This window comes from Heptranchias perlo, chromosome 34, assembly GCF_035084215.1.
Source record: "Heptranchias perlo isolate sHepPer1 chromosome 34, sHepPer1.hap1, whole genome shotgun sequence".
Classification (NCBI taxonomy): domain Eukaryota; kingdom Metazoa; phylum Chordata; class Chondrichthyes; order Hexanchiformes; family Hexanchidae; genus Heptranchias; species Heptranchias perlo.
The window spans coordinates 1,434,524-1,448,044 of NC_090358.1; the positions used below are offsets into that span (position 1 = coordinate 1,434,524).

The window sequence follows — 13,521 nt, forward strand, 5'->3', positions numbered from 1 at the left end:
TGCATCTGTCTTTACCAAGGAAGAAGATGCTGCCAGAGTCTCAGTAAAGGAAGATGTAGTTGAGATACTGGATGGACTAAAAATTGATAAAGAAGAGGTACTAGAAAGGTTGGCTATACTTAAAGTAGATAAGTCATCCGGACCGGATGGGATGCATCCTAGGTTGCTGAGGGAAGTAAGGGTGGAAATTGCGGAGGTACTGGCCATAATCTTCCAAACATCCGTAGTTACGGGGGTGGTGCCAGAAGACCGGAGAATTGCAAATGTTACACCCTTGTTCAAAAAAGGGTGTAAGGATAAACCCAGCAACTACAGGCCAGTCAGTTTAACCTCAGTGGTGGGGAAACTTTTAGAAACAAAAATCCGGGACAGAATTAGTAGTCACGAGTGTGGATTGATTAGGGAAAGTCAGCATGGATTTGTTAAAAGCAAATCGTGTTTAACTAACTTGATTGAGTTTTTTGATGAGCTAACAGAGAGGGTAGATGAGGGCAATATCGTTGATGTGGTGTATATGGACTTTCAAAAGGCGTTTGATAAAGTGCCGCATAATAGGTTTGTCATCAAGATTGAAGCCCATGGAATAAAGGGGGCAGTAGCAACATGGATACAGAATTGGCTAAGTAACAGGAAGCAGAGAGTAATGGTGAACGGTTGTTTTTCGGACTGGAGGGAGGTGTACAGTGGTGTTCCCCAGGGGTCGGTGCTGGGACCACTGCTTTTCTTGATATATATTAATGACTTGGACTTGGGTGTACAGGGCACAATTTCAAAATCTGGAGATGACACAAAATTTGGAAGTGTAGTGAACGGAAAGGAGGATAGTGATAGACTTCAAGAGGATAGAGACAGACTGGTGGAATGGGTGGACATGTGGCAGATGAAATTCAATGCAGAAAAATGTGAAGTGATACATTTCGGTAGGAAGAATGAGGAGAGGCAATATATAAACTAGAGGGCACAATTCTAAAAGGGGTACAGGAACAGAGAGATCTGGGGATATATGTGCACAAATCGTTGAAGGTGGCAGGGCAGGTTGAGAAAGTGGTTAAAAAAGCATACGGGATCCTGGGCTTTATAAATAGAGGCATAGAGTACAAAAACAAGGAAGTCATGATGAACATTTATAAAACACTGATTCGATCACAACTGGAGTATTGTGTCCAATTCTGGGCACCGCACTTTAGGAAAGATGTGAAGGCCTTAGAGAGGGTGCAGAAAAGATTTACTAGAATGATTCCAGGGATGAGGGACTTTAGTTACATGGATAGACTGGAGATGCTGGGGTTGTTCTCCTTGGAATAGAGACGGTTGCGAGGAGATTTGATCGAGGTGTTCAAAATCATGAAGGGTCTGGACAGAGTAGATAGAGAGAAACTGTTCCCATTGGCGGAAGGGTCAAGAACCAGAGGAGATAGATTTAAGGTGATTGGCAAAAGAACCAAAGGTGACATGAGGAAAAACATTTTTACACAGCGAGCGGTTAGGATCTAGAATACACTGCCCGAGGGGGTGGTGGAGGCAGATTCAATCATGGTCTTCAAAAGGGAACTGGATATGTACTTGAAAAGAAAAGATTTGCAGGACTACGGGGAAAGGGCGGGCGGGTGGGACTAGCTGGATTGCTCTTGCATAGAGCCAGCATGGACTCGATGGGGCGAATGGCCTCCTTCCGTGCTGTAACCTTTCTATGATTCTATGACAATCAGAGGCTAACGATAGTTTGCAGATTACAAGATGGATGTGGATGGAAAAGGTCTTTCAATTCGTCCCAACTCATCCATCCAGAAACTCCCACAGGTTCCCGTCCAACTGTTTCTTCAATGGTTCCAGAGTTTCGACTGAATTCCACGACTGACATTCCGTGCCATGTGTTGGTCACTGTTTATGAAGAATTTCCTGACATTTGTCCTGAATTTGCCTTTCCCTAGTTTTACCTTTGCTCCGTTATCTCCAGTCATGGTTTTAATCTGCGTTAATGTTCCACATCAACCTTTCCCATAACACGAGCTGTCTTATATCCCTCTAGAAAGTTCCATCTAGAAAGGTCCCTTTCAGTCATCGTCTTTCAAGGCTGAAAACACCAGATTGATGGCTACTTGGGAACACGTAAGGGATTAAAATAAAATAATAATAAATAACACCCTACGAATTATTAACTAGCATATGAAATGCAAACATGTCCATAGAGTTATGTGCAAAGGATTATCACAGACAGGACGATCAGAGCCAAAGGTTTTCACAGCAGCTGAAGAGAGAGACTGCGTCACTCAGAATGTGTTAATGTGTTATTCTCAGAAGGGAAGGACAGACTGAGCGTCACCTCCGACAGACACCGCCCAGTGAGGGCTCTGCCAGCGATCTGCACCGACACAATCCCCATCAGACCATTTGAACGGCATTATCTACACAACTAGGGATCAGTGAGCCAGCCTGATGATTATGTGTTATTGCACTATTGCACTATTGCACTAGTGTGCTGCGTCAGTGCCCGGCATGAGCGGGAATTTGTCACCTGACAGACGGGGAGAACTCGATGGTCCTTTTCTCTTCCCAATGACGTGTTTGTGTGATTGAAACTTCCTGATCATCTTCACCCAGAACTGACTGAATTGGCAACCCCTTCACCCCAAGAGGGTTCGATTGCTAGTTAGGAACGGGGGGAGTATAACGTTTAAAATTAAACCCATTAGGTGGTGGGTGAGTTACCCCAGTCCGCACTCACCCAGAGGGGCTGGTCTATACCCCACCTGCCAATCAGTGGGAAATCTACAGAAATCAAAAGTAAATCATTAATAAAGATGCTGAAACGATTAATCTAGCTGCATGTCACAGGGAATGTTTTCTGTACTGACCTGGTTCCCCGCTGATAGTTAATTAATGCTCCACTGATATAAAACACAGTCTGGTCAGGCAATGCCCCAATTGGGCAAATGACACGAGATCCTCTCAGTGACCGACCAGTCCCGTCACCCTGAACACAAACCGATCTCTCTCTCCGTAACAAGTCCCACAGACACCTGGGCATGGGGGAGGGGGAGGTTGGGGTACAGTGGGGGAGGGGGAGGTTGGGGTACAGTGGGGGAGGGGGAGGTTGGGGTACAGAGGGGGGATGGACCTGATGTTGGGGTACTGTGGGGGGTTGGGCCTGATGTTGGGGTACTGTGGGGGGTTGGGCCTGATGTTGGGGTACTGTGGGGGGAGGTTGCAGTACAGTGGGAGAAGGAGGGAGACTTTCCTCTATAGGGGCAGTCGCTAATCACCAGACTCCCCTGATATCAGGAGGGAGCCTCACGGGCACAGGAGCAGTCAGCAGTATAACCCCAGTCCGACGTGTTTCTACACAGATTACACCTTGTCATTCGTTAACACTCAACTCGAGACGATTCCTCGGCTTAAAGACTTTTTTTAGCTTAAAGATATCGCACTCCAGTGTTCGCATGTGGCGTGTAATTTAATGTAACCATGACAACACAGCAGGAATTAAATTATTTCCAGGCATCCAGTTTTGGCTGTGAGGTTCCAGCAGGTAAAATCCTCTGTTCTGGTGCATTTCACACTGGTGTTCGAGACGCAGGAACTGACTGTCACTTGACCACATCGCCCAGTTTTACACAAACTTTCTGAGTATTTCTCAATATAAAACTGGAGCAAAAGGCAAATTATTCTTCACTTCTGTGTCAGGGCTCACACTCACACTCACACTCACCATCCAGGCTCACTCTCGCCCTATGACTCACATTTACACTCACCATCCAGGCTCACACTCACACTTGCCTTACGGGTTTACACTCGTCCTACAGGCTCACACTCACACTACGGGCTCACACTCACACTCGTCCTACGGGCTCACACTCACATTCACGCTTGTCCTACGGGCTCACACTCACCATCCAGGCTCACACTCACGCTCGTCCTACAGGCTCACACTCACCATCCAGGCTCACACTCACGCTCGTCCTACAGGCTCACACTCACCATCCAGGCTCACACTCATGCTTGTCCTACAGGCTCACACTCACACTCTTCCTACGGGCTCACACTCACACTATGGGCTCACACTCATGCTCGGCCTATGAGCTCACACTCACACTATGGGCTCACACTCACACTCTTCCTACGGGCTCACACTCACACTATGGGCTCACACTCATGCTCGTCCTACGGGCTCACACTCACACTCTTCCTACGGGCTCACACTCACACTATGGGCTCACACTCACGCTCGTCCTACGGGCTCACACTCACTCTCGTCCTATGGGCTCACACTCACACTCTTCCTACGGGCTCACACTCACACTATGGGCTCACACTCACACTCTTCCTACGGGCTCACACTCACTCTCGTCCTATGGGCTCACACTCACACTATGGGCTCACACTCACACTCTTCCTACGGGCTCACACTCACACTATGGGCTCACACTCACGCTCGTCCTACGGGCTCACACTCACACTCTTCCTACGGGCTCACACTCACACTATGGGCTCACACTCACACTCTTCCTACGGGCTCACACTCACTCTCGTCCTATGGGCTCACACTCACACTATGGGCTCACACTCACACTCTTCCTACGGGCTCACACTCACACTATGGGCTCACACTCACGCTCGTCCTACGGGCTCACACTCACACTCTTCCTACGGGCTCACACTCACACTATGGGCTCACACTCACACTCTTCCTACTGGCTCACTACCCGGCTCTGCCCACTGGCCCGAGAGGAAGGAAACAGCCTCCGTATCGCTGTGACAACCGTATCATCAATTTAACAATCAGATTTAGGACCAGTGCCCGTTACACTCCCACACCGGCCCACGGTCCCTCTGTAAGAAACAACACAAAATCCTTGCACTGTTTGCCCCCTCTCCATTTTCCTCGTGATATCTCGGTGAGTGTAACCCAGAGCTGATTCACTCTCAGCCCAACACCACCTCACTCAGCTTCAGACGGTTTCTCAATTACCAGTCATTTTTTAAAGAGCTGCACCAATTTCTTTTGAAGCTATTGGTCACTTTTTGATAGTTCTCTGGTTTCCGTTCTGTGCAAACAGAGGCTGAGCTCCAAACTCCCCCGAAACCGGTCACCGGGCCCAACTGAGACTGAATAGAATACTGCAATTTCCAAAAATATATTCAATCAGACCGAACGATCACTGGACCGGAGTCACCGTCTAGAGTCTGAGGCAAAAATCCAACCTCTCCTGATGGACTTGGAGCAGTCGGTCTCTCAATCCCTGCCCCCGGCCCCCTGCCCCCATGTCTAAGAACCCAGGCAGAGCTGCGAGCCCACAGCTGGCACACTGTGGGTCCTGGGTACCTCTTGCCCCACACCCACCTGTACCCCAGTTTATTCACACCCCCTCCTCCATAACATGAATCAGGTCAGGGCCCACAGGCTGCCATTCTGACTGAGGCAGGAGGCCCAGGGGAGCACAGACCTCAATCATCTGCTGGTGAAAGGTTGAGATGGACTTTCCCATTTGCTCCCATTCGATGCTCCTTCATTGGGGTGGGGGGGGGAGTGGGGGGGCATTGCCTGCTCTTCACTGGGGGGGGGGGGTGGGGGGCAGGAGGGGCAGTGCCACCCCTTCATTGGGGGGGCGGAGGACATTGCCTGCTCTTCACTGGGGGGGGGGGGGGGGGGTAGGGGGTGGTATCAGCCCTTCATTGGGGGGGTGAGGGCGGGAGGGGCGGGAGGCACCAGCCATTCACCCCTTCGCTGGGTGTGGGCGGGGGGCGGTGCCCCTTCACCCCGTCACCGGGGGGGGGGGGGTGGTGGGTGGATGGGGGGGACAGTGCCAGCTCTTCACTGTGGGGGGCAGGAGGACGGTGCCAGCCCTTCATTGGGGTGGGGGCGGGCAGTGCCCCTTTACCCCTTCACCGGGGGGTGGGTGGACGGAGGGTAGTGCCAGCTCTTCACTCGGTGGGGGTGGGGGGCAGTGCCAGCTCTTCACTGGGGGCAGTGCCCCTTCACCCCTTCACCACGGCTTCTTACCTTGGCTCCGTCCACACTGATGATGCGGTAACTGTTCCTTGTACCATCGTAGAAGTAGGAGACGGTGACAGCCTGTTTGCTCGATGGGACCCAGTTCTTCTTGGTATCTGGGTCGATCTGGAAGACGTGTGCTCTGCTGGTGAAGATGGGCTGTTCCCTGGAACGAAGGAGTGGCAGAGAAGCAGCCATGAGTTGACAATGGTGGAGATGTTGCAGAATGGAGGTGATTATCAGGCATTCTTCACATAACTAGCCCGCCTCCCCGGCAATTGTGGTCAGTTAGCTCTGGGGTCCTGTCGCTACAAAATGCCTGGACTAGACTTGCTGTCTGACTCAGCACTTCAGCATTTAGCTGCAATCTTGGACTATTCCTGTCTGTAGCACGTGACCCAGGACTGCCCCTCAGTTGCGATTTCTGGTCCCAGAAGTGCCCTCATTGCCCATCGTTGCTGCAGCAACTTGACACCATTTCCACCCTCTGAAAGTGGCCCAGAGATCGACAGAGTCTAACAGGATGCCCTCTGGGAATCCCCAATTACCTGACTAATCTCTCACACAAACACTTTCTGCATCCCCTGCTGTTTATCTGATGCTCCTGTTCAAATAAGTGAATAATTCAGATAAGTGATCAGATTATTTTCTGTACTGTTTTAAATATTAATTTCAGCAGGAATCTGATACACACAGAGCGAGAATGATTCTAGATATCGGGTGCACTGGGAGCTGGTGTCTGAGTAACCGCTCCTAGCTGTAAGAGTCTCTCAGAGCACCTGCGTTCCTTGTGGTTACCAACTAAAAGCATCTTACTGTGTCTGGGCAGGGGGCAAAGGGCGAGGACACAGACCATTAATGGGATACTCCCCCCACTGCATGATTCAGCAATTCCCCAACCAGGAAGGAGAAACTTCTTCACACAGAAAGTTGTGGAATTCACTTCCAGGGTTAGTGGTTGAGACAGAAACTCTGTCAACGTTTGAGATTCGATTGGAGAGGTGGAGAAATGAAAAGGGGTTGAAGGGAGATGGGAACAGGGGGGATAAACGTGATTAGAACCATTTGCTCACATGGAAGTAAACGCTGACTCAGACTGGGAACGGGGGGGAGGGGGACAGGGTACGGAGGGGAAGGGGGCACGGAGGGGGTGCGGGGGCGTGGGAGGATGGGAGCATTGGGGGGGGGGGAGGGAGCAAGAAAATTGAGAACAAGAAAAACCTCAGAGTGAGGGAGGGACAAAATGCTCGTCCCAGGATCAGAGTGGCTCCATTTTAATTGGCTCCAAGCTTAACTCAAATTTCACAACAGATGAGCAACACCCATCAATAATCCATTTAATTACATTTAATTTCAGGCCAGGGAGAAGCTCATTCCTGCAGCAGTTGCTACACTAGCTGATTAGACCAGGAAAGGCACAAAAAAATACACTGAAATGTCTTGTACCAATCCCCAGGGCCGATGATTCTCCATGTGCAGCTCTCCCACAGTCGACACCACTGGTGAGCAGAAATTTTCCAGCCCCAGCACCGCCTCATACCAGAACCTGGACCTTCTTTCTCAATGTGCTGAGCCAGTTTCAGCGTGTCAGTTATGTCATGTAACAAACATGCCAACAACATGGGACCATCAGGGCGGTGGCCATCACGCGTGTGCACAGCAAGGAATCCTGGGGCCTCCGTGTGACAGACATGGGCTCCGTCCCTGTGTCATGTTCTAAAATCATTCAATAATATTTATATCTTTTCTAGCCCAAATTTGACAAATTCAGACTGGTTTCTGTTAACTGCTTTCTGCGAGGGTCAGTGTGTCCGTCTGTATGTTGTAAACAATTTTACAACACCAAGTTATAGTCCAACAATTTTTATTTGAAATCTACAAGCTTTCGGAGGCTTCCTCCTTCCTCAGGTAAATGTCGTCTGTATGTGAGGGAACAAATACACAATGTTTCCTGAAACAAACCAAATTATAGATCCTCAAAAGGACAATGTAATGTTCTTTTTTGCAGTTTCCAATCAAACAGATGTAAAGAATACAAAATCACAGATTAGTTGTTGCTTCTAACAGCAAAATCAGACACAATCTTGGCCAGACACAGGGGCTCAATTTTGAAATGGTGGCGGGTTGGCAGCGGGGGGGAGGGGGAGGGGAGGGGGGAGGGGGAGGGGGGAGGGGAGGGGGAGGGGAGGGGAGGGGGAGGGGAAGGGGGAGGGGAGGGGAGGGGGAGGGGAGGGGGAGGGGAGGGGTTAAGGTCCACGTGGCAAACCCGAATTTAAAAAATTATTTTCTCCGACGCAATCGCGATGTAATTGATGGTGATTAAAGTTTTTTCTGAGTTTCGCGCCTGGCAGCCCCTGATTGACAGGCCGACAGGAGCTGCAACACGGAGAGGAAGGAGAGAAAGAGAGAGAGCAAGATGTCATCCAGCTCTGGAAACGAAGATCAGGGGTGGGGGGAGAGGGGAAGATCAGGGGGAGAGGGGAAGATCAGGGGGAGGGGGGAAATCAGGGGGAGAGGGGAAGATTGGGGGAGAGGGGAAGATCAGGGGCGAGAGGGGAAGATTGGGGGAGAGGGGAAGATCAGGGGCGAGAGGGGAAGATCAGGGGGAGGGGGGAAATCAGGGGGAGAGGGGAAGATTGGGGGAGAGGGGAAGATCAGGGGCGAGAGGGGAAGATTGGGGGAGAGGGGAAGATCAGGGGCGAGAGGGGAAGATCAGGGGCGAGAGGGGAAGATCAGGGGGAGGGGGGAAGATCAGGGGGAGGGGGAAGATCAGGGGGAGGGGGAAGATTGGGGAGATATCGGAAGCTGAGAGGGACATCAGAAAGGGACATCGGGGGAAGGAGGGAGATCAGAGAGGGAGACATCGGACACGGTGGAAAGGTAGGTTGATTTTGTGTTTTAACTTTGTGCAATGGTTTTTTATTTAATTTATTTTGTTTATTTTTGCCTGATCCGGCCCTTCACACCTGGTTTCATCCCCAACGTCCCCCCGACCTCCCCCTGGTTTTACCAGGTGTGAATCAGAAGCTGTGGGAAAGCCGCCCAGGTAAGTTAAAAATTGTTCTAACTACCTAATATGTTACAAGTTAAGCACCTCAATGAGGTACATTTGGTTCTTTAACTATCATCCTGCCGGCTTTAATTGCCGGCGGGACTTCTGGATTCGGGCCCCCCGCTGCACACAGAGGCGTCTGTGGGGAACTCCTTAGTTGATGGGTTGGAGCAACTTCTGAACCCACTCTGCATTTTTGCAATTAGGGGCACCCAGGGGTACAGGGCATTAGGGGTACAGGGGCATTAGGGGCAACCAGGGGTACAGGGCATTAGGGGTACAGGGGCATTAGGGGCACCCAGGGGTACAGGGCATTAGGGGTACAGGGGCATTAGGGGCAACCAGGGGTACAGGGCATTAGGGGTACAGGGGCATTAGGGGCACCCAGGGGTACGGGGCATTAGGGGTACAGGGGCATTAGGGGCATTAGGGGAACAGGGACATTAGGGGCACCCAGGGGGCACTGACGCTGTTAACAGTGGAAGGAGTTTAAGGGAATGAATGACGAGGATCACAGGACGTGTGTGGCCCGCCCGGGGGTCCATGGATTGGCGGGTATTCGCTCTGATCCCCGTAGCCCCAGTGTTAAAACTGAGTCACTTCAGTGTTTCACAGGATCTAAGCTCACTAACTGTTCGATTAGACACTTGGTCAGTGTCCCAGGCCAGGGCCGAGAGAAATGGTCAGTTTGCTGGTCCAGCCATGGATTCTGGGAGATGGAGACCCCCCCCCCAATTAGTTGATGCCCCTCTCGGGTAACTTGCGACAGATTTTAAAAATATCTCAGCGCACAAGAGCTGCGAGTGTCACAGCTCCTTATCCAGGAGGTCACTCGGTGTTGGCCCCTGTGCAGGATCCGAGCTGCTGGGTGGGGCAGTTTGGGGGCAGTGAGGTCCCGCTCAGCGAGTCCGCACCCCTCACCGAACAGCTGGAGAGTTTCAAATTGCGATCCCACCGAGAATGATTTGAGTTGGTGCTTTGTCCAGAGGGGGTGGAGAGAGGCCACTGGACAGTGGGACTGGTGACTGGGTTTAACAATCCGTACAAGGGACAGTGTCACCGCACAGCTTGAAATGCTGTCTATAAAGAATTGTTTCCTTTCTCCCGGAATGTTTGGGTGTAAACAGCAAGTTACAAACACTGACCAGCACAACAGTCGAGATGAACGTGCAGAATCTGCGAGCTCGATGTTCCTGACTGGGGAGAGTTGGAGCCTCGGGGATTTTGCTGGGAGCTGTTTTCTGACACAGTCCGGGGGCTGAAAGCGTTTCCATTCTGAATCAGTAATCGGCAGGAGCAGCATCTCTGCCAAGAAAGCCCGAGGCACAGAATCGCTCAGTGGCGCCCACAGACCGAGCTAACTGAGTCTAGGACTGGTTTGTTTGGTTAAAGTGGAGATTCACCATCCGCACTGTTCAAACGAACTGTAACCGACTGCTGTTTCAAACTATTTCTCTTGATTTGATGCATATTTAGTGCAAAATCCGAGTGAGAATGAAAATTGGACTTTCCATCTTTATGGGACCGCGATCACATTCAACTGATTTTTTCTTGGACTTACAACAATGGTCATTTACATTTAGATTTTTCAGTTGCAAACTTACTAAAAGTGTTGGAAGATTAGTTATGATGTGAGCGATCTGAGGAGTATTTCCCTCGGGGAGACCGGCACCGACACATCCCGTATTTAAACTGCAAATCCTGAGATAACTGAGCCCGAGAGTGCTGGGGGAGAGGAACACAGTGAGCGCACTCACACTCACACTCACACTTACACACAGTGAGCACACTCACACTCACACTTACACACAGTGAGCGCACTCACACTCACACTTACACACAGTGAGCGCACTCACACTCACACTTACACACAGTGAGCGCACTCACACTCACACTTACACACAGTGAGCGCACTCACACACACTCACACTTACACACAGTGAGCGCACTCACACTTACACACAGTGAGCGCACTCACACACACACACTTACACACAGTGAGCGCACTCACACACACACTTACACACACACTTACACACAGTGAGCGCACTCACACACACACTCACACTTACACACAGTGAGCGCACTCACACACACACTCACACTTACACACACAGTGAGTGCACTCACACACACACTTACACACACACACACACAGTGAGCGCACTCACACTTACACACACAGTAAGCGCACTCCACACACACACACACACACACAGTGAGCGCACTCACACTTACACACACAGTAAGCGCACTCCACACACACACACACACACACAGTGAGCGCACTCACACTCACACTTACACACACACAGTGAGCGCACTCACACTCACACTTACACACACACAGTGAGCGCACTCACACATATATATATACACACACTTACACACATACACACACACATACATATATATTCACACATATACATACACACACACACTTACACACGCACACGTTTGCACACACATGTATATACAAGCACTTAAAATGAACAGATGCCTGAAGCACATGCAATGGTTTTACTGAGTGCTATATTTAGCACACTCGCTAATGTACTTTTATAAAATGCAGGTAAATGATTTTGTTTAGAGAAATGTTACACTAACCGGTTAACCACTACATTAAAAATAGAACTGAGCCAAGTTTCACCTCTTCCCCCGGGGTTTAATAAGGACCTCAGAGGATTCTCAGTTTTTCTGGGACATTCCCACAATACCCTCAGTGTCTGTGACAGCCACTATTTAAATTAAAATGTTCCCAGGGGCAGTGAGTGGTTTCACAGACTGTCCTGGTAGAAGTGAACAGCTTCTCAGGTCCGTCCAGTCCCAGCGAGGCCGAATCTCCAGCAGATTCTGCAAACAATAATTGACGCTCTGGGTCTGGGACGGTCCCGGGTCTGGGACAGTAAATTCCTTCTGTTTATTATTTCTACCAGATTGTGAATATGTCCCTTTAGATAATTTCACTAAAAATAAAAATATATTTTGAGCACTGGGAATCTCGACATTCGATTGGGGGCGGGGAAAGGAAAATGAAACCATTAAACAGAAATATGATCAACTTTGGAATTCTTTTGAAGTTCCTCTCTGTCTAAACAGTGCGAGTAACAATTCGAGGAAGAGGCAGGAGTTCCTGAGCTGCCCGGACAATGGGGCTGAACTAAGATGAGCTCAGATAAAAGCTCTTAACCATTAACTAGTTGTTAATCTGGAGTCTGGTTACTGCCGCCAGTGACATCAACACAAGTCGATTCAATAAATGATTTTTTAAAACAAAACTAACAACAAGATCCGCTTCTTAAATCAATTTGAAAATGTATCATAATTCCTGAATGAATTATAAATTATATGGTCAGTCCCACGAGATGTTCTGGCGGCCCAGCAACCGGACACACCCAATAAAGGGTTAAACCCTCCAGCTGCCCACACAGGGTTCCTGGGCTCAGTCACTGTGATGGTCGGGAGGGGCCGGAGGGAGGGCTGGAGACAGGAGAACAATTCCCCACAGGGAGGGGGGAATTGGACAAAGAAATCAATCCAAGGGCTGGACTCGTGCCATTCCCAGTGCCCACACACGGGCAGCGACACACCCCTCACCTCACTCCCTCACCCACTCCCTCCCCTCACTCCCTCACCCACTCCCTCCCCTCACTCCCTCACCTCACTCCCTCCCCTCACTCCCTCACCCACTCCCTCACCTCACTCCCTCACCCACTCCCTCACCTCACTCCCTCACCCACTCCCTCAACTCACTCCCACACCCACTCCCTCACCTCACTCCCTCCCCTCACTCCCTCACCTCACTCACCCACTCCCTCACCCACTCCCTCACCTCACTCACCCACTCCCTCACCCACTCCCTCACCTCACTCCCTCACCTCACTCCCTCACCCACTCCCTCACCTCACCCCCTCACCTCACTCCCTCACCCACTCCCTCACCTCACTCACCCACTCCCTCACCTCACTCACCCACTCCCTCACCCACTCCCTCACCTCACTCACCCACTCCCTCACCCCACTCCCTCACCTCACTCCCTCACCCCACTCCCTCCCCTCACTCCCTCACCCCACTCCCTCACCTCACTCCCTCACCTCACTCCCTCACCCCACTCACCCCAGTCCCTCACCCCAGTCCCTCACCTCACTCCCTCACCCCACTCCCTCACTCACCCACTCCCCCACCTCACTCCCTCACCCCACTCCCTCACCTCACTCACCCACTCCCTCACCTCTCTCCCTCACCTCACTCCCTCACCTCACCCACTCCCTCACCTCTCTCCCTCACCTCACCTCACTCACCTCACCCACTCCCTCACCTCACTCCCTCACCTCACTCACCCCACCTCACTCCCTCACCTCACCCCCTCAGCCCACTCCCTCACCCCACTCCCTCATCTCACTCACCCACTCCCTCACCTCACTCACCCACTCCTTCACCCCACTCCCTCACCCCACTCCCTCACCCCAATCACCCC

The 13,521-nt window shown here is 51.0% G+C and overlaps 1 protein-coding gene across 3 annotated transcripts in view; it reads right to left on the reverse strand.

The window, feature by feature from the left end:
- The window catches only part of homer2 (homer scaffold protein 2), a 48,724-nt gene that overhangs the window by 29,733 nt on the left and 5,470 nt on the right, over nucleotides 1-13,521 (reverse strand). Inside the window, exons 1-2 of one of the 3 annotated variants that reach the window (XM_067971245.1) lie at nucleotides 10,190-10,446; nucleotides 6,002-6,158 (exon numbers count right to left, since the gene is read on the reverse strand). In XM_067971245.1, the coding sequence (XP_067827346.1) occupies nucleotides 6,002-6,158; nucleotides 10,190-10,347 (315 nt within the window). In that variant the 5' untranslated portion in view covers nucleotides 10,348-10,446. Of the gene's footprint in view, nucleotides 1-6,001; nucleotides 6,159-10,189; nucleotides 10,447-13,521 lie in introns of those variants that run through there. The other 2 variants (XM_067971244.1, XM_067971246.1) reach the window with 2 other exon arrangements.